At 36.8% G+C, this 22,476-nt stretch overlaps 1 protein-coding gene across 4 annotated transcripts in view; it reads right to left on the bottom strand.

The window, feature by feature from the left end:
* The window catches only part of RAP1GDS1 (Rap1 GTPase-GDP dissociation stimulator 1), a 326,851-nt gene that overhangs the window by 262,255 nt on the left and 42,120 nt on the right, over positions 1-22,476 (bottom strand). For 3 of the 4 annotated variants that reach the window (XM_037529845.2, XM_037529841.2, XM_037529842.2), the window contains exon 2: positions 13,796-13,906. In XM_037529845.2, the coding sequence (XP_037385742.1) occupies positions 13,796-13,906 (111 nt within the window). The remainder of the gene's footprint in view (positions 1-13,795; positions 13,907-22,476) is intronic. The other variant, XM_054687846.1, reaches the window with a different exon arrangement.

Below are 22,476 nucleotides of genomic sequence, written 5' to 3'. Positions count from 1 at the left end.
GGAACGCTGAACTCAAAACACTTAAAGGAAAAAACTGCCAGTGAATATACTAAAATATATTTAGCAAGACTCTTGGTCAGATTGATGGGAGAAATAAAGGTCTTCCCTTGCAAACATAAACTGAAGGAGTTTGCAAACACTAGACCTCGCCCTACAAGAAATGTTGAAAGGAGCTCTCTTACTTAAGTTGAAAAGAAGAAATGACCCACACTAAAAGGAATAGAACCAAAAAAAAAAAAAAAAAAAAACTAAGGACTAACGGCAGTAGCAGACCTTCAGATTATTAATCATCACTAAATATAGACTGACTACCAGTTAAGAGGCATAGCAGAGAGCTGAATCAGAAAACAAAACCCAAAGTTCTGCTGTCAACAACAGATCTTTCTGAACTATACAGAACATAGGTTCAAAATAAACTATTGAAAAACAATCTTACAAGCAAATGGAATATAAAAACAGCAAGGAATGCCAAATTTGTATCAAATAAAATAGTTTTCCAGCTAAAAAAAAGGTAATGAGTGGAATGGAATTTTATAATGATTAAGTGAAGAATACACTGGAAAAGCAAAACACTCATCAATAATTATTCACCGAACTAAATGAGCATCAAAACATATAAGGCAAACTTGCAATAAAAACAGCCACTGGCAGCAACACAATAGTGGTAGGAGACACTCCACTTCCACCAATGACAGATCAACCACATAGAAAATAAACAAAGAAACAACAGCCTAAAACAATGAATTAGGCACATGAGCTTAATGGACATAGACCACTACACTCCAAAAAGGCTTAATGCCTATTATCCTCGAGTTCCATCCCCTGCCAGAGAACTGCCCACATGGCGCAGCAGACCTCTCCTGGCTTGCCCACTGCTCCCCTCAGCAATGTATTTCAGTCTATCTGCCTGTTCTGTTCCCTAATCTGTCTCTGGTGAATCCTCTCACCCCCCCCCCCATACCTCTGGCCTGTACCCCAGTGCTTATGTGCATAAATAAATAAACCTTTTTAAAAAAAGAAACTATAACCAAGATGAAAATGCATACATTGTGCAAAAATGAAAAATGATGTAAAAATATATAAAATAAAATATAAATGCTCACAAAAAAATTAATAGAAAATACTAAAAAAAAGAAACAAGAACTCAAATGAATACCCTTATATATCACGGAAAGAGAAAATGATTAACAAATAAAAGCAAAGCCAACAGAATGAAGGAAATAATAACAATTAGAACAGAAGTAAATGAAATAGAAATGAAGACAGTCAAAAGTTTAATGAAACAAAATACGATTCTTTTAAAATATGACAAAAATAGAGAGCTAGGCTCACAAAGATAAAAAGTGAGAAAATTCAATAAACAGAAACAAAAGAGAAGTTTCAGGAGACATGCAAGAAATACAGAGAATCATAAGAGATTACTATGAACATTTATATGCCAGTATATTGAACATATTGAATAATCTAGAAAAGAGGAACAAATTCTTAGATATATACAACCAACAGAGACGGAATGAGGAAGAAATAGAAAACCTGAACAGACCAATTATAACCAAGAAAATAGAAACAGTAACCAAAATCTCCAAAATATAAGAACCCAGGACTAGTTTCACTAATGAGATCTACCAAATGGCAAGTTAATAATAACACTTACCCTTCTCAGACACTTCCAAAAAATAAAGAATATGAATGCTTTGAAACACAAGGAATGAGGCCAACATCACTCTGATACCAAAACCTAACAAAGACACCATGATTGAGTTCCCCAATGAATACAGATGTAAAAATCCTCAATAAAATATCAGCAAACCAAATCTGACAATGCATCAAAAGGATCAAACACCATGACCAAGTGGGATTTATTCCAGGTACACAACCATGGCTCAACATCAGAAAACCAATCAATGTAATTCACCACATCCACAAAAGGAAAGATAAATATTAGATGATAATATCAATAGATGCAGAGAAACCATTTGGGATAAAAATCCTCAAGAAACAGGAATATATGGAACACAGCTCAACATAATAAAGGATATGTGACAAAGCTACAACATTTTAAATGGTGAAAACACAAAGCTTTTCTTCTAAGATCTGGCATAAAACAAAGATAGCCACTTTAACCATTTTACTATTCATTATAGTATTGAAAGTACAAATTATTATGTGACAGAACGAAATAAAAGGAAATCCAATTGGGAAAAACAAGCAAATCTATTAGTATTTGCAGATGACACGACACATACATACATACATACATACACACACACACACACACATAGATAGAAAACCTTAAAGATACTGCTAAAAAAACTAATTGACACAATAAATCAGTATGTGAAAGTGGCTATAAAGCAATTTCCAGGTTACAATATCAGTTTACAAAGAAAAGTTAAATTCATTTATGGAAACAATGAGACAGGAATGAAAAAAAAACAATTAAAATATATAAAAAAGGAATTACATAGCTAGGAATAAACTTAACAAAGGATATCTACAACGAAAACTCTAAAACACTGTTAAAAATAACAGGAGAGGATACAAAGAAATGGAAACTTATTGATTGCTCATGGATTGAAAGAATTAACACAGTTAAAATAATCACCATATCCAAAGCAATATACAGATTCATATAATCCCTATCAAAGTTTCAGTAGCATTCATCAATGAAACAGAAAAAATATTACTGAAATTCACCCAGAATCACAGTACAGCCTGAATAGTCAATAGAGCCTGGGAAAAAAGAGGAAGAATCTATCACACCTCTAGATTTGAATCTATGCTACACAGCTATAATAATCAAAAAACAATTCAAACAATTAATCATTAAAATGACAGTTTGCAAAATCAGTTTACGAAATTCAGTTGCATTTATTTATGCACAACAAGCTAGAACTCTATGTCTACAACAAAAAACATACACAAACCAAGGGGACTGAATTGAGAGCCCAGATATAAACCCACACTTACATGGACAGTTAATCTATTACAAATGAGCCATGAATATACACTGGAGAAAGTAAGCCTCTTCACTAAACTGTGCTGGGAAAACTAAACAGCCACAAGAGAAGAAACTAGATCACCACAATGGGAAATGGAGGAATGTCTGAGTACACTGTTGGTGGGTGGGTGTGGGGTAAGATATATCCGAAGGGTGTGATCCTATACCTCTCAATCATATAGTGTTGTAAACCAACGTTACCTCAATTTTAAAAATGCAAAATAAATATATTTTCAAAACTGAAAAAAAAAAAATATACATATTTGTGGACCCAACCTAAAGCTACTGAATCAGAATCTGTGGGTATAAGGTGCATGTTTTGTGTTTCACAATCACTCCAAATAATTTTTATTACAAAATTTCATCTGGGTCAGCAATGATCAATGGAATTATGTGAGCCACATGCATATTATTAAATATTTTAGCAGTCATGGTAATAAAGGCAAAAAGAAAATAAAATCAGGTTCAGTAAACATTTTACTTAGTATATAGCATTTCAACAGACAAACAATATACATATTGAGGCATTTTTATTAGTAGTACTAATTCTCTGAAGTTCAACTAATCTCCTTCCACATATTCAAAGTCACATGCACCTAGTCCTACTACACTGGACAGCACAGATATAGAACCTTGCTGTTCGAAAAGCGGTTCTTGAACAAAAGCATCAGCAAGCATATTGTTACAGTAGCTCAGAACACAACACAGGAAAAATTAGTTCATTCTGTTTTACTTAAAGTAACTGCTAATCATGTCTTCGAAATTTTTTTAAAATAGCCACATCAACAATGGAAAAGCTGAAAGATTTTTAAATTATTTCCTGTCTTTCACTCTTTTACTCTCACTCTGTTGTGACTTGACATACTTTATTATTTTAAAGTCCATATATACATATATATATATTTCAGTCAGATATTGCTCTATAACAGCACTAATTTCAATAAATTAAAATTTTACATTTACTTATCAGTATCTACCATAAAATAATGAGCTGCTGAGCACAGTAACTAAATTTCTGCTATCACTGGGGGATACTATAATTTAAGGCTATATTAAATAAGTATTCTAGGTTTAAGACATGAATTTAATGAGATATGAAGATGAGGAGATGTGCAGTTTAAATATTCACCTCATGAAAGCATAACTGTACAAAATGTTCCAAATCTAACCTTAAACTAGACATTTAATGATTAACTAAAGCAGCAGGACAGATATATCATGGCAGTTACAAACTCAACTATATTTGAATATTCTACAAATCTAGTAAGTCCACCTTCATTTAGTAAGTGGACTTTCTTTTTTTTAAGCTAGACATGAATTGATGTACAGGATCATGAAATTTCTGACAGTGTTCTCTACTACTATTCCAAAAGACCTGTTTCAGAAGAATTACTATCACTCTACATATAGGTGTTAACATTTTTAAATCTCAAAGAATTATGCAATACATTGTTGTTTGTTCAAGCAGTCCTGAAACAGCCCAAATCCCCATCCATATGTTAGATGACATGGGATACATTAAATTCCATTTAAAAAAATTAGAGAATAAAATTCATCTGTACTATACAAACCATTATATGAGTATTATTCTAGAAAGTTACAACTAAACTCTACCTTACTAAAAAAGAAAAAAAATTACATTTCATTTGTTACTAATGATTGAGAGTAAAATGACCATGACCCGCACAATTAAGAAAGTGGAGTATTATACATTTGGTCTTGGTATTTTTCATCAAGATTTTATTGTACAGCAAACAGAAAATAATGTAGTATCTTATATTCAGTAAATCTGTATTTGTGACTTAGCATACACTCGTCTTTTTTAATGTGCTCCCACGAGGTGTTTAAGTGGATCATATGGAATTTCAATTTTTATTTTCAGGAATTGCCACACTGCCCTTCCATACTGGCTGTAAATTTCACATTCCCACTAACAGTGTACAAAGGTTCCATTCTCTCCACATCCTCTCCAACATTTGCTATTTATTGTCTTTTGGATAAAGATTTGTCTTATGGTATGAAGCAGTATCTCCTTGTTTTGAATTGCATTTCTCTAATAATTTGAGGCAATAAATTTCTTTACATGTGCCTACTGGCCATTTGTATATCTTCTTTGGAGAAATGTCTATTCAGACCCTCTGTTCTTCTTTTAATGAAGTTCTTTTTTGTTGTGATGGTGGTTGTTGAAGTTTATCAGTTCTCTGTATAATTTGGATAGTAACCCCTTGTCAGACATAAGATGATATGCAAATATCTTTTACCATTCATTAGAGTATCCTTTTTGTTTTAATGAACATCTCTTTCATTGTGCAGAAGCTTTTTAGTTTGATGTCGTCCTAATTTCTTATATTTGGTTTTGTTTCCCTTGCCATTAGAATGAAGTACCCAAACACATCTCTAAGGCTTATGTCAAGGAGTGCACCACCTGTTTTCCTCTATTATATGGTTTCAGAGCTGATAACCACATCTTTAATTCATTTTATTTTCTTTTTTCTTTCTTTCTTTAATTCATTTTAAATTAATTTTGTACATGGTGTTAAAAAGTAGCAAAGTTTCATTCTTTTTCATTTGGCTGTCCAGTTTTCCCAATATCATACTTGAGACTTTCCATGTTCCATTATGTTGTATTTGTCATAAGTAGCCTATATGTGTGGTCAGTTTTCAGAACTACATAATGGGCCCTTTTAATATGCATGTTTTAGTCTTTTTCTACTTTAGGAAAGTTGTTAATTTTAAATATTAGCTCTTTCATTGCTGTTTTCTTCATAAGAATCTCAATTGCATACATTGTATTTGGATGTTTTTAATCTGTTCTTTGTCAATCATTTTCTCACTGATTCTTCATTGTGTCTTCACTCTTTTGCCTATTTTCCTCAGTACTCCTTATTAAATATTCAGTCACCTCTAATCTTCCTTGGTAGCTTTTAATTTAGTCATAATTTCTAAAATGACTGTCAACTCTTATTTCATACTTTCCTGGAACTTAACAACTTGTGTTCCAAGTTCCTGGATTTCTTACTTGAGTTTTTCCACCCGCCTCAACATCATAGATCACAGTGCTCTATTACTGATAAATGTACTAAATGGCTGATTTTAGGAGGAAAATTTTTAATAGCAAACTTGTTTTGATTCTATAATGTTGTTTTGTTCCTTGTAGCACCTCTGTATGCATATCACTGCATTTCCTATTCAGTGTATAATTTTTATTTTCCTTAACTCTGTGAAAGTATGAGATAGGAGTTAAGAGTTGGAATGAATACCTAGGTTTCAAAAACTCCCTCTTCCAAAGTTAAACCAAAGGTATTATTAATTAGCACGACTGCTAATTCTAAAGTTTTATTTCTATAGAACATTTAATTTCTTTCTCTATATTACTTCTTTTGCTTCACTACGAAGTCTTCAAGAAAGAACAATTTCATCCTAACAAGAGGCACTCTCCTAATCTGTTTTCTAGGGCCCTATATACTTTTTAAGTTTCTTAATTTACCAGTTGCCAATTCTCTACTCAAATCTCAGATCATATCTTACTATTTTTCCACCAAGGCAAGGCTTTTTCTTTCTACAAGTAACTTTAGCTGTATACTATCACCCTGGGCTCCTAGTTCAACCCATTCCCAGTCATTTCTTCCATGTGTTCTGTGCATTCTTACTGAATTCTCTCTAAAGTTGTGTAGAATAGATTTAAATATTTATTTCACGACATAATTGAATTAGTCTGTCTCCTATTTATGCTAAAGGCGTAGGCTATGGTTGGTTGGTTTTATTTGGTCTCTCTGTTGATCTGCATAGATTTTTAGAAAATATGTAGAAAAATCCAGATTTAGAAGACAGCCAACATTCTGTCACAATCCACAATCTATAATTCATCAAGAATGGTCAATGTCTTTTCAGCTGATCATTTACTCTGGTTGGCTTAGCAATTTCTACTCTTTAACTGTTCTTTATTTAGTAAAAGCTGACTCTTTGATAATAAGTACCAGCCATAAAGTCCATAACTAAAAGTACATAATACAAACATATATAAAGGATGTAAACAACAATGAATTCAGCTAGTAAAGGAAACACAGCCCTTCTCTGGTACATTTATAACTGAAAAAGTGAAATCTCTATATTAATATGGAAGAATAATTTGTCATTTCCACTAAAATAGCAGCAATCTTTCATATTTAGTGATTACAGAATTAATATGGCTATTGAAAAACTGTTGATAATTAGGGGATAATTATGACAATAAGTCAGTTCAGAAATATTAAAGACATAAAGCAGACTGAAAGCAAGTAACAATAAAACGTTCTTACAATTAGACAAGATTCACTCAGTAACTTACACTAGCAGCTTGTGTATAAAATTTAGTTTTGCTTAGGATTAAATTACAGAATGAAAGGGAGCCAAAATTAACAAAATGAAAAACAAAAATGGAACAAGGATTAAGAAACTACATAAGAATTTGACAGTTAGGTATGATTATAACATAAAGTTAGAAATGGGGAACTAGATATAAAATACTTATTTCTTTAAAGATAAACTGGCGTTCTCTCACAGCCTTGTTCTATAGAAAATATAGGAAAAAATAGAAATAGAAATGGTCATCAGGCAATCCACCATGCAATGGTAAATGCAAAGGAAATAAGGCATTGATACAGAGAGAAAGAGTCTACTCATTCAGGAAAAGAATTTCAAGCTAAGCTGTGCTAGTAATCAATCTGGCATTGTTTTGTGGTTTCCCCAGCAACACAACATGCTCTTGTAATGGAACAGAATTTAATGTTTTTATATATTTTTTCATCATTGTTCAATTTTAAGCAATATTTGCTTCCCCCCACCCCTTCAGGTGGAGTCACCATAGAGTTTCCTTCACCAATACACCTGTGCACCATCACCTCAGTCCCCTGTGCGCCTTCCTCCCTCCCTTTGATTCCCTCTCCCTCCTCCTCCCCTGCAGTATGTCTCTGATTTATAATTGTCCATTTTTGCTTTGTTGTGTTTTGTACTGTTACTATTTTTTTACACTGATGTCTTATTCGATTCCCCTATATTCCTGCTATAAGTGAAACCATCTAATATTTTTCTTTTTCCTTCTGGCTTAGTTCACTGAGCATAATTCCTTCTAGTTCCATCCACATTACTGTGAATGGCATGAGTTTATCTTTGTGATTGTTGAATAATATTCCATTGTGAATATATGCCACATCTTCTTGATCCAGTCATCTATTTTTGGACATTTGGGTTGTTTCCAGGTTTTACCTACTGTAAATAGTGCTGCAATAAACATAGGGGTAGAGGTAGGTGTTCTTTTGAATCAATGTTTTTGTGTCCTTTGGGTAGATCCCTAGGAGTGGAATTGCTGGGTCATATGGTAGCTCCATTTTGAGTAGACTGAGGAACCTCCAGACAGCTTTCCATAGTTGTTGGACCAGTTTGCACTCCCACAAGCAATGTAGGAGAGTTCCTTTTTCACCATATTCTCGCCAACATTTGTTGTTGCTTGTTTTTTTGATATATGCCATTCTTACTGGTGTAAGGTGCTATCTCAATGTGTTTTTAATTTGCGTTTCCCTGATTATAAGGGATGTTGAACATTTTTTCATATGCCTGTGGGCCATTTGCATTTCCTCTTTGGAGATATGTCTTTTAAGTTCTTCTGCCCATTTCTTGACTGGATTGTTTATTTTGTTTTTGTTGAGTCATGTGAGTTCTTTGTATATCTTTGTGATCAGTCCCTTATCAGTTGACTGGGGTACAAAGACTTTTTCCCAATCAGTGGGGTGTCTGTTTTGGTTAATGTCTCTTTTGCTGTGCAGAAGATTTTCAGTTTGATGTAATCCCAAATGTTTATCTTTTCCTTGACTTTCTTTGCATTGGGTGATGAGTCTTTAAAGTCTTTAAAGATGTATGTCTTGTAGTGTTTTACCTATATTTTCTTCTATATATTTTATGGTTTCAGGTCTTATGTCCAGGTTTTATCCATTTTGAGTTGATTTTTGTGCATGGTGAAAGGCAGTGTTCTAGTTTCATTTTTTTGCATGTGGTGGTCCAGTTTTCCCAGCACCATTTATTGAACAAACTGTCTGTGTGGAACAGAATTTTATTATGAATAGATTAATTTTTCCTATCTCTGGGCCTTTGATTCACTAAAGCAGTTTGTCTTGCAAAACGATTTAGATGCAAGATAATCTACTGTTTCAAATTTTTGAATAAGCATGAAATAGAGAAACTATGCTACAATTCAATAAACATTTACCGAAAATATTCTAAGCATTCCCAGAATCACAAGAGACCAGAATAAACAGATGCTGATTTCTTAGCTGGTAGACTTATATATTTACTATAAACATTTTTTGAAATGAGATCTGAAATATTTGAACAAATAAAAGTTACAGTATCAATTTAGATCAAATATTTGCAGAAATTACCTGCTTAGAAAATGTTTTCCAAAAATCTAATGTTCAAATTTTCTAATTTTTGTCTCTTAAGATCCTAAAATATATACTGTACTTAATATTACCAAATAAGACAGAAGAAAGAAAAACCATTCTGGGGTCATAAATCAAAGTAAAAATTCTAATTTCAGACTATGATGATTGAAAGTATTTCACAGAAATGCCCTTCCCACAACAGTTTAGTAGTAAGTTACAAAATAAAACTTGAATTATCTAATAGTGATAATTTTAAATAAAACACCTCATCTAGGACTAAATATGAAACTCTATATTTAAAAAGCCACTACATATCCATGTAAGTGAAATGCTTAATATTTTTACCTTCAAAAAGGACAGAGTAGCAATGATTCAGGAAAGGGTAAAAACAATATCTTTTTTTAAATTAATGTATTTTTTTAACTGAGGTAATATGGGGTACTCCCATCAGGTATTACCACCACAGTGTACCACCACCATATTCCACCCACATTCCACCACCATAGACCACTGTGCTTCTTCCTACCCTCTTTGTTCTTTTCTCATCTCCACCACCTCCCCCTTTGATGTTTCAATTCTATAGTCAGCTATCAAAGTTAAGTTTTTCAGCTTGTCTATATCTATTAATTTATACTTTATATTCTACATATTATTGACACTATCTGGCATTTATCTTTCTCCTTCTGACTTATTTCACTTAGTATTATCATTTCAAGTTCCATTCATGTTGCTGCAAATGGCGTAAGTTTATCTTTTTTTTTGATTGTTGAAAAGTATTCCATTGTGTATGTATAACACATCTTCTTGTACATCTTATCTGTTCTGGGGCACTTAGGTTGTTTCCATAGTTTAGCTATAGTAAGTAATGCTGAAATAAACACGCAAGAGCAAATTTCCTTTTAGAAATAGTGTGTTTGAATTTTTTTGATATAGGCCTAGCAAATTACGGAATCGAATGACAGATGCAGGTTCAATATTTTGAGACACCTCCAAATTGCTTTCCATAGGGTTGAACCAGTTTGCATCCCCACATCAGTGTATGAGAGTTTACTTTTCTCCACATACTCGCCAGCACTTGTTTCTTGTCTTTTCAATATGGGCCATTCTCACAGGTATGATATGGTATCTCTTTGTTATCTTGATTTACATTTCTCTAATAAGTGATTGTGAAACATTTTTCCATATGCCTGCTTGGCCCTAAAAACATTTTAGAGGCATTTACTTGATTTTTCTTGCTTAAAAGTTGGATGTTAACTTTATAAACCTTATTAATAAATACCTATGAAATAAATGAGTCCATAGGTTAAAGGGAATATATCATACTCCTTTTTAATAATGATGATTTGAAAATACTTTCTGTAAAAATATTTACATAAAAAGTCAAAATAAAAACACTATTAAAACAGCTTCTGAATATACTTCCACATTTCATCAACTTGGTAAAATGTTTACTTTACTTAGAATGTAACTTTTTTTTGTTTTATAAACTAAGAGTTCAAATTCAAAATGCATTCTGTCAGTGAAAGGCAAGTAACCTTACAGGATCTGTTTCCTTATTCTTAAAATGGTGATGATAATAGGTCCTCATGGAGCCATAGATAAGATTAAATTAGATAACATATATTCAGTGCTGAGTATATGTAGTTCAAGAGATGACAGATACCACCCTTAAGTCATAACTTAAACATCTGGGAAGTTCTTCCTTTATCAAATTCTTTTGTGTGAATAGTCTTAGATTTGAGGACCATTATGAATTCTGTTATAGATTCTGAACAAGACATATTCTTTGTCCCTTACCAAACAATCATTATTTAAGTTGGTACTGAAATCTAATCCAACAATTTCTTGATCTCTTCTTTAAAAGCTATAATTTTTTGTTTGATTTTAATTCCTCTAGTTCAACTCCATCTCCCCATCTATAAGTTTTGGCAGGACAGGGCTGAGAAACCCTCCCGCCCCACCCCAAGGACATTGCCTTCACATCCTTCAGTTTCTGAAGCAAATGGTCCATTTAGAAAATGCTATTATTTCTAATATAGAAAAAAAAAATTGAGTCATTAAAAAACAATAAAGCAATTCTTCAAAACAATAAATGTGATATACTCAATTTACTAAGAAAAACTTTATGTAGTTTTATGTTAATCTACCTATAGGCACAAGTAAAAATCAGATCAACATGCGGTCTTCTTAGTCTTTTAGATCACTATTATCCAAAAAAAAAAAAACTTTCTATGATTATGGAAGTGGTTTATACCTGGTACCCCCAGTAAGTCACTAGACAATATGTGGTGACTAGACAAATATGGCTATTGAAAAATAAGACTAATTGGTGCCTCCTGGGTGGCACAAGGGGTTAAGCACTGCACTATGAATCAATTCGCAGCCTCTGAGGCATGAGTTCAATCCCCGGCCAAGCAGGGAGCAACACACATAGTGCAGCAGATCTCTCCTGACTTAACCACTGCTCCCCTCAGCAGTGTACTTCGATCAATCTGCCTGTTCTGTTCCCCACTATCTTTGGTGAATCCGCTCACCCCCCACATTTATGGCCTGTACCCCAGCTCTTGTATGCATAAATAAATAAATCTTTAAAAAAAAAAGAAAAAGAAGACTAAAGATTTAGACAATGCTTTTCTTTACCCCTCCCAGATTTTCTTATTGAATTTGATTTAAACCCTTTCTCTGTTATCTGTAAGGATAACAACTTAACAGAATTATAACCTCAAAAGTAAATTACTGAAAAAATAATTTTTTAAGGTTAGACTTAAAATGAATTCCTTTTGCTGATGAATACTGCAATCATATTAGATTTTCAAAATACCGTTCAATAAAATTAAAGGGGTAGCACACACATCTGAGAACTTGAAATTAAACTTTAAACGACATACAGTTTACCTAAAATCTCTGTCAGCTTCATGATTAATTCCAGGATAAAACAATGGCATAATTAAAAACAAGTATAGCAGAGGGCCTCCCTGGTGGCACAGTGGTTGAGCGCTGGGTTGCGAGGCTGCCCGCAGCCTCTGCAGCACCAGTTGGATCTCCGGCCACTGGTGAGGGCCCCACCAAAAAAAAAAAAAAAAAAAAAAAAGTATAGCAGAAACTATAGAATGACCAAGAAAAATTAAGGGAACAAATAAAAATCATATATCTATTTATTCATTGTAAACTAGTAAATATAAATATGTATCAAATAAAATAATACAATATGTTAGTCAATGAAGATTTGCATAATTCTCATTGCTGGTGTTATTTAAAGATTTATTTATTTATACATACTAGAACTGGGGTACAGGCCAACAAAAAATGCAGGGAGTGAGAGGATTCACCAGAGACAGAGTGGGGAACAGAACAGGCAGAATGACTGAAATACACTGCTGAGGGGAGCAGCAGGCAAGTCAGGAGAGGTCTGCCTCGCCATGTGCGTTGCTCCCTGGCCAGCCAGGGATGGAACTCATGCTGCTGAGGTTGCGGACTGCTTCACAGTGCAGTGCTTAAGCCCTTGCGCCACCAGGGAGGGCCCCACTGGTGTTATTTAAGATATTAGGCTTAAATAAGTCTTACCTCAATTTTAGGGGATTTTTGGATGACTACTTTCCTACTGAAAGTTGGATTCTGATGATTCTTTCCAATTGAACCTAAGCATACATATTCTTTTACCGTAGAATGATTTTATAATAAAAATATTTTAAATATGACCATAAGAACTCAGAAAACAAAACTGTTTTATGCTCCCCTTCTCCCCCTCCCCCCAGTGTCCACACATAAAGTCAATCTTTTAAGCACAAATTTAATTTATGTGTTAAAAAAAAAAAAAACCGCCTGTGCCACTACTGTTAGATAAAATGGTCACCCTCCCAGGATTGGTATTAATGCCACTACCACCAATCAAGTCCTCCTTTCTTTTGCCTGACAACCTTGGGCTGGACATGAGGAGGTAGCACAGGTAGGTAAATCATGCAAAGCAACAACAAAACTCAGGGACAGAATTCAAAAGAATTCAAATTAATATAAATGGAATTAATTACGTGCTAAATCAATTTTGGAATGACTGCTGATTTGACTTTTTATGTGTGGCATTGGAGTGCAAATAATCAAATTTACTATTTTTTTTTAAGTTCTATTTATTTTTATTTTGTATAGAACTGGGGTGTAGGTCAGAGGTACAGAGGGGTGAGAGGATTTACCAGAGATTTTCTGAACAGGCAGATTTACAAAACAGGCAGATTTACAATGCTAAGGGGAGCAGAAGGCAAGACAGGAGAGGTCTACTGCACCGTATGTGGTTTAGCTCTCTGGCTGAGGATAGAAGTCAGTCCATAGCAGTGGTAACACTGAGACTTAACCCCTACACCATGAGAGAAGCTCTCAGACTTACTATTTTGAGCCAGGGCTTGAAGCAGACAATCCAGGCATCCTTCTAAGCAATCCTCAGTTCTGTCAACATCTGCTATCTTCAGTTTCTTCAAGGTATCACTGAGATTATCTGCTAACAGAAGAAAACAGAAATCAGAAACCTCACTAGCCATCATGTTACATAGTAAACGGTACCACTAATAGGCTAAATGCGCCCATAAGAGTGAGTTAACTCCCACATACATTCCAAAATGGCAATGAACTGTACTACTACAAATTTTTTAAATAAAATGATATCCATTTAACTCAGATATGGAATAGTCATCGTGAAAATGAAAGCTACCAGTAGTATTTCACAGATTGTCATAGAACATCTTTTAGATTGTTCCAGAAACCAGCCATGCTTAATTGAAAAAGAAATAATATAACTTTGCTAATAATATTTTGCTTCATTTTTGGTTTTCTCTGTTGCACTTTAAAGACAAAACAAAAATGAAGGTTTAGAAAAGTTCCAGAATAATGACTTCAAATAATTCAGAATCTGATGAATGTAAAATCTACATCCCCATTCAAAAAATACCTCAAAGTATTACTTTAAGTCAAAATATGTACATTTTGGATTATAAAGCTCTTAAATTATATGTGGATTCCTCTAGACCACAAAGTCTCAAATACCTTTATAGTATTATTTTTTAAGATTTTATTTTATTTATACAAGAGCCGGGGCACAGGCCAGATGTGCAGGGGGGTGAGAGGATTTACCAGAGACAGAATGGGGAACAGAACAGGCAGAGTGGCGAAATACACAGCTGAGGGGAGCAGCAGTTGAGACAGGAGGTCTGCTTGCCATGTGGGTTGCTCCAAGGCCAGCGGGGATTGAACCGGCACTGCAGAGGCTGCAGACAACTTCACAGCGCTGCGCTCAACCGCCTGCGCCACCAAGGAGATGTGAACCTTTATATTATTAGAAGTTATTCAGAGATATCCCAAAAAGTTTTCTACATTGATTATTTAGATTGATAGATAACATACTAAAAACTAATTAAAGACAAACTTATTCAGTGATTCATTTAAATCTAAACTATTAATGAACAGATGAAGAGAAGTCAGTCTCACACATACATGTAGTTGGAACCAGGAAATTATTCATTAACATTTTTAGATAATTGTGGATATTCATTGATACTACAAAAAGCTGACAAATGGTAGTTCTTTTTTTTTTTAGATTTTATTTATTTATACAAGAGCTGGGTACAGGCCAGAGGCACAGGAGGATGAAAGGATTCACAGACAGAATGGGGAACAGAACAGGCATACAGACTGAAATACACTGCTGAGAGGAGCAGCAGGCAAGACAGGAGAGGTCTGCTGAGCCATGTGGGTATCTCCCTGGACGGCCGGGAATTGATCCAGGCTGCAGAGGCTGTGGACAGCTCCACAGTGCTGTGCTCAACCCAGTGTGCCACTAGTGAGGCCCCCCAAATGGTAGTTCTTATAAAGGCTAGTTGCCATGTGAAATCTGAGACAGTATCAATGTTTCCAACTGTTACATAAAAATATATTGGTCTCTTGCACTTTAAATTTTTTATGCATACAAGGTAATTATGCATACAAGGTATTAGTGTCATTATAAATATAAGGTTAGGGCCTCGCAGGTGGTTGAGCGCCTCGCTGTGAAGCTGTCCGCAGCCTCCTCAGCACGGGTTCAATCCTGGCCGATCTGCAAGAATCCCACATGGTGAAGCAGACCTCTCCTACTCGCCTGCCACCCCCCTCAGCAGTGTATTTCAACAGTCTGCCTGTTCTGTCTCTGCTCTGTCTCTGGTGAATCCTCTCACCCTCCCGTGCATCTGGCCTGTACCCCAGTCCTTGTATAAACAAGCAAATCTTAAAAAAAAAAAAAATTAGGTTATAAAGTTATGCATATATTCCAAATATTGACTTATTTCATTGTACTGTTTCAAAGTTTCACATTTGTTAATACTGATCTTATTTAAAGATTCTTTATTGGGGGGACTGCTAATCACAAAGTGATACAAGCTTTCAAAAATTCTAATGTTCTCTTTAATACTCCAATTTTATCACCAATACACTATTACTTGTATTCCTTAAGTGAAAAGTTAACCTCATGAACTCCTGAAAAAACATCTACCAAGTATGAAAAACCAAGTTTTGTCTTTCAAGAAAAATATTACTCCATTAAAAAAAGCAACCCCATCACATCAGTTCACAACTCAAACAACTGTTTAAGTGCTTTTCTTAAAAACAACCATCTGACTTTGTAATGCAATGGAAGAGTTTTACTATATTTTCCAACATCCCCAATAGATGTATGCAAACATGTTAGTTCCAATCCTGATATAAACAATGTTTCTTTTTTTCCTACACAAACATACCTATGAAGAAATTATCCATAAATTAGGTAAAGAGATTAACAAATTAATTATTAAAATTGATTATGACCATACACTGAAATAAAACTGTTCTCTCTCAATATCAAACTGTACATAACATATTCTAGCCAAGGCTGAATGAGAGTAAAAGCAGCTAAGGTAAGTGAAAACAAAATGTGGATAGGGTGGTGGAAAACTAACGTACTTAGCATTTCCTCACACAGAAATTTTTTTCAGTGTATACACAAAGGTTGAGATTTTTTTTTTTAATAATTTAGATTTATTTATTTGTTTATACAAGCACTGGGTACAGTCAGAAGTGCGGGAGGGTGAGAGAATTCACCGAGCCAGAGCAGGGAGCAGAGCAGGCAGAAGCACCGAAGTATACTGCTGAGGGGAGCAGCGGGCGGCAGGAGAGGTCTGCGCACCATGTGGGACCCTCCTCCGGTGGCCGGGGAGCAGCCAGGAATCGAACCGGCGCTGCAGAGGCTGCGCACAGCTTCGCAGCCCAGCGCTCAACCACTGCGCCACCGGGGAGGCCCAAAGGTTGAGATTTTTTAAATAATTTCTTGCTTCATTACAGACATTCTTAAGTAAAACTGGTATGCTTTTATCTCACATATTCTATGGTAATGAATACAGTATTAGTACAATTTGGTGCTAACTACTACCCTGATTCATATGTACCAAAGTACAATTTTTTTACCCACAATTGCTTTTGTACAACTGTCAGTGCAAATATCAACATGTGAAAAACACAAATAATGTCCGGATGGTATTATGCAAATAGTTTTGACCTCATGGACACCCTCATATGATACCGAGGACCCTCAAATCAATGCTCTACTGTTAGAATTTCAAGTATTCTTTTACTTCAAAGTAACATAAGCAATTTAATAGTTTTATACATTGCAGAACATGATTACTAAAAATAAGACAGAATCCCATCACAGAATGGGATAATTTACTTTCCATGTCAACCCAGAAAAAATGAACTTAAAAATATACATCAAGTCATACTAACATCTACTGATTACTGGTATAACCTGATCAATCTAGTAATCCTAAACCTATACTTTATTAAAAATTACAGGTTATCATTTCACAACCAAAATAAATCTTTCTTTTAAGAGAAACTAAATAGTTGAGAAACTTACTTCTTCTAAAGAAAAAGAAAATTACACCTAGTTGAATCTCTTCAATAGGCTAAAAAAAAAGTTATAGGGTATTATATCTCAAATATACTTGGGTCAATCTTTTTTTTTAAAGATTTATTTATTTACGGGGCCTCCCTGGTGGCACAGGCGGTTGAGCACAGCGCTGTGAAGCTGTCCGCAGCCTCTGCAGTGCCAGTTAGATCCCCGCCAGCCTCGGAGCAACCCACATGGCGAGGAGACCTCTCCCGTCTCGCCCACTGCTCCCCTTGGCAGTGTATTTCGTCAGTCTGCCTGTTCTATTCCCCACTCTGTCTTTGGTGAATGCTCTCACCCTCCCGCACATCTGGTCTGTACCCTGGTTCTTGTAAAATAAAATAAATAAAAAGATTTATTTATTTATGCATACAAGAACTGGGGTACAGGCCGAAGGTTCTGGGGGTGGGTGAAGGATTCACCAGAGATAGAGTGGAGAGCAGAACAGTCAGATCAGCTGAAACACACTACTGAGGGGAGCAGCAGGCTGAGTCAGGAGAGGTCTGCTGCACCATGTGGGTAGCTCCCTAGCCAGGGATCAAACTCGTGCTGCAGTGGCTGCAGATAACTTCATAGCTTGCATCTTAACCCCTTATGCCACCACGGAGGCCCATTGATTCAACCTTTTTTTTTTTTTTTAAGATTTTATTTATTTATACAAACAAGAGCTGGGGTATTGGCCAGAGATGTGGGGGGTGAGAGGATCCACCAGAGACAAAGTGGGAACAGAACAGGCAGACTGACTTAAACATACTGCTGAGGGGAGCAGCAGGCGAGATAGGAGAGATTTGCTTTGCCATGCGGGTTGCTCCCTGGCCAGCCTGCGGGAGATCAAACTCATGCTGCAGATGCTTCAGGTTGCTTCATAGTGAGGTGCTTAACCCCCTGTGCCACCAGGGAGGCCCCCCCACTGGTTCAATCTTAAGTGAATAATAAAGCTTGTTTTTTTCTGAAATAAAGTATGAAAAATGTAAAATATCTAAGTTCACATTAGAATAATAAAAAGTAATTATCAGGGGCGGAGCAACATGGCGGCGAGGAGACGCTGCGAGTAAGATCTCCCATTAAAAAAAGTGAATAGGGAGGAAAAGCGGCAGGTCCCAGTGAGAACCGGGACACGGAAGATAAATGGGTGACTCCAGCAAACTGCCCAAAGAAGAAAGTTGCCATAAAAGAGGACCAGAAGGGAGGGAAGCGCAGAACCCTGCTCCCCTCCCCCGCCCACAGAGGCGGCACTCTCCCACCGGCAGAGGGGAGGAAACAACAAACCAAAACGGCCAACAAGAAAAACGGACGCAGCAAGCGGGACTGTGAGTGGAAAGGAACTATTTCAGCCACCACACCCCGTGAACGGGAGCTGTGGAGAACCCTGCAGGATTCGCCGGGGCAGTGAGCGAACGGCTCCGGGCGCCATTAGAGAAGAACAAAGACCCCGGGAGACGCGTACACAGCCCGGGCTGCCGGTAAGCTTGCGCGGATAGCGGCGCGCTCGGCGCGCTTGAAAAGCAAGTGCAGACCAGGATCGCGGCTGCCCAGGTCCCCGCGCCTGCGACCTAGGCTTGGGAGACGACCTAGGCTTGGGAGACGACCTAGGCTTGCTGGGAGGCGCGGAGGTCCTCACTGAGGTGAAGGTCCCTCCCTGAGTAAGCAGGAACCAGGCGCCCAGGCACGGGAGCGGTGCAAAAGGCGCCCTTCCCGCGCCACTGAACTGGGCTACAGCCCGCGTCCTGGAACTGAGGGCTTTGGAACTGAGACCCGGGGCACGAAATTAGGGGCGTGGGTTCCCCACGACGGTGGGGCACAAGGCAGACACAGCACCCCAAAGCCGTTGAGGTGTACCCTACCATCCCCGCTTTGCTCCCTGTCCCACGGCGTGGAAAATCAGCTCCCCAAGGGCTCTAGGAGAGATCTTTGGCGCCACCTAGCGACTTGTAGACAGCACAGGCTCCTGAAGGAGCTAGTGGCCAGCTGGGGAGTTAGCCCACACCCGGCCCCTTCCGAACAAGTAGTCTGAGCCCACAGGGAGAGCGAGCACCCACAGCCAGGGCAGACCAGGCACGCAGAAGAGTGTGCCTGACACCGGACGCGCAGGGAGTGTGTCCCACATCACCATTTTAGAACAGGGACATTTCTTCAGTAAAGACTACCTGCAGAAGGCTTCCTCAGGAGCCAGAGGTGAGCGGGGGAAGTTCGCCCACGCCAGACCCCCTCTGGCCTGCAGTCCAAGCCCAGAGGGGGAGCAGGAACCCACCACTGGGGCAGACCAGGCGCACAGGGGAGTGTGTCCCCACATCGACATTTTAGGACAGGGACCTTTCTCCAATAAAGACTGCTAGAAACTGACAGATGACTCCAGGAGAAACCAGAGGGGAGAAGAGAAGCCCACCCAAGATGCCGGCCAGTCCCAACAACACAGTGTCCCAACGCATACGGCAAATTAGAAAACAGACAGTAGGGAGCAGAAGAACCACACGCAACCTAGCAACTCTCCAGAGAAAAAGCACACCACAAAAAGAAACCAGCCCCCAGATGGCAACGACAGCAACTTGGAAGAACTTCTGAGCCTTCCAGAAAGAGAATTTAAAATTGCCGTGATTAAAAAACTGACAGAAGTCATAAAGGAAAACAATGATAAGGGAAAAATAATCAACGATCAGAAGAATGAAATTGAATCCCTAAAGAGGGAAGTAAAAGAAATGCAGGAGATCAAAGAATTAGTGGAAGAACTAAAGAATTCTGGGAAAAGCAATGAAAGCAGAATTGATGAAATGGAAGAATGAATAAGTGCTCTTGAAGACACAGAAATAAAAAGAACCAAAACAGAAAAGGAAAGAGAAGTACGAAGGAAAAAGAATGAAGAAAGACTTCGAGAACTATCTGACTCCATGAGGAAAGGAAATATAAGAGTTATAGGAATACCAGAAGGAGAGGAGAGAGAAGTAGGAACAGAGAAAATATTCAAAGAGATAATTGAAGAGAACTTCCCAAATGTGAAGAAGGAGCTGAAAATTGATATACAAGAAGCAAGAAGAACACCAAACTTCCACGACGAAAGAAAAAATACAGCAAGACACATAATAGTAAAGCTCCCAAGAATCCAGGACAAGGAAAAAATAATGAAGCTGGCAAGAGGGAAGAAACAGATAACATTCAAAGGAAAGCCAATCAGGCTGACATCAGACTTCTCCGAAGAAACACTACGGGCAAGGAGAGAGTGGAGGGACATAGTCAACAGACTCCAAGAAAACAGATGCCAACCAAGAATACTCTATCCCGCAAAGCTCTCCTTCCTCTTTGAAGAAAGAATATGGACCTTCCCAGACAAACAGAAACTCCGGAATTTCATTGCAACTAAACCCCCACTCCAAAAAATACTACAAGGAGTCCTAAAGCCAGAACCTCAGATGGACGAATAACAATGAAAGAAGGCCAAAAAAAAAAAAGTTATTAAAAGAATAAATAAATAAAATCAAAGGAAAGACAAACACAATGGCAAATACAGATGTTAACATATCAATATTAACTCTAAATGTAAATGGACTAAACTCTTCAATAAAAAGACACAGAGTTGCAGCCTGGATTAAGAAACAAAACCCAACCTTTTGCTGTCTCCAGGAAACACATTTAGCTACAAAAGATAAAAATAGGCTCAAAGTCAAAGGATGGAAAACAATCCTACAAGCAAATGGGCCAAAAAAGAAAGCAGGAACAGCTATACTTATATCAGATAAAACAGATTTCAAACTCAAAAAGATAAAAAGAGACCCCAATGGTCACTACATTATGATCAAGGGGACAATACTTCAAGAAGAAATAACACTCATTAACATATACTCACCAAACGAAGGAGCACCAAAATATATCAGACAGCTGTTGTCTTCTCTGAAAACAGACATCAGAGAAAACACATACGTAGTGGGAGACTTCAACACACCACTATCAACAATGGATAGATCAACAAGACAAAAATAAGTAAAGAAACCAAAGCTCTAAATAAGGACCTAGAGCAATTGGGCTTAACAGACATCTATAGAACACTAAACCCCCAAAAAACGGAGTACACATTTTTCTCAAGCGCACACGGATCATTCTCCAGGATCGATCACATACTGGGGCACAAGACAAACATCAACAGATACACCAAGATTGAAATCATACCAACCATCTTTTCTGACCATGAAGGCATCAAACTAGAACTAAACCATAAAAAGAAGGCAAGGAACTTTCCTACCTCATGGAGATTAAAAACCACACTACTGGAAGACCACTGGACTAATGAGGAGATCAAAGAAGAAATTAAAAAATTTTTTGAATTGAACGACAAGAAGGACACCAATATCCTAAATGTATGGGATGCAGCAAAAGCAGTAATAAGAGGAAAATATATAGCAATAGAAGCTCACATCAAGAAACAAGAAAGAACTCAAAGAAACAACCTAATCTCGAAGCTCAAAAATCTAGAAAAAGAACAACAAAAAACCACAAAACCAGTAGAAGAAAAGAAATAATAAAACCAAAGCAGAAATAAATGAAATTGAAACTAAAAAAACAATCCAAAAGATCAATGAAACCAAGAGCTGGTTCTTTGAAAAAATCAATAAAATAGACAAACCCCTAGCCAGGCTCACAAAGGAAAAAAGGGAGAAAGCACAAATAAACAGGATCATCAATGAAAGAGGAGAAATCACAACGGACACAGCAGAAATCAAAAGAATAATCAGTAACTACTATGAACAGTTATATGGAAATAAGTTTAATAATCTAGAGGAGATGGACAAATTCCTACAACTCTACAATCACCCAAAGCTAGATAAAGAAGAAATAGAACACCTAAACAGACCAATTACAATTAGCGAAATTGAAATGGTAATCAAAAACCTCCCCAAAAACAAAAGCCCAGGACCTGATGGATTTACAAATGAATTCTACCAAACATTCAGAGACGAATTAGTGCCTATCCTTCACAAACTCTTCCAAAAAATTGAGAAGGAAGGGACAATACCAAACACGTTCTATGAAGCCAACATCACACTAATACCAAAACCGAACAAGGACAACACTAAAAAGGAAAACTACAGGCCAATCTCCCTAATGAACACTGATGCAAAAATCCTCAATAA

This window comes from Talpa occidentalis, unplaced genomic scaffold (genome assembly GCF_014898055.3).
Source record: "Talpa occidentalis isolate TD23 unplaced genomic scaffold, MPIMG_talOcc4v2.1 talOcc4.6, whole genome shotgun sequence".
Lineage (NCBI taxonomy): Eukaryota > Metazoa > Chordata > Mammalia > Eulipotyphla > Talpidae > Talpa > Talpa occidentalis.
The sequence above is the reverse complement of the archived record's forward strand: the minus strand, read 5'-3'. Positions and strand labels throughout refer to the sequence as shown.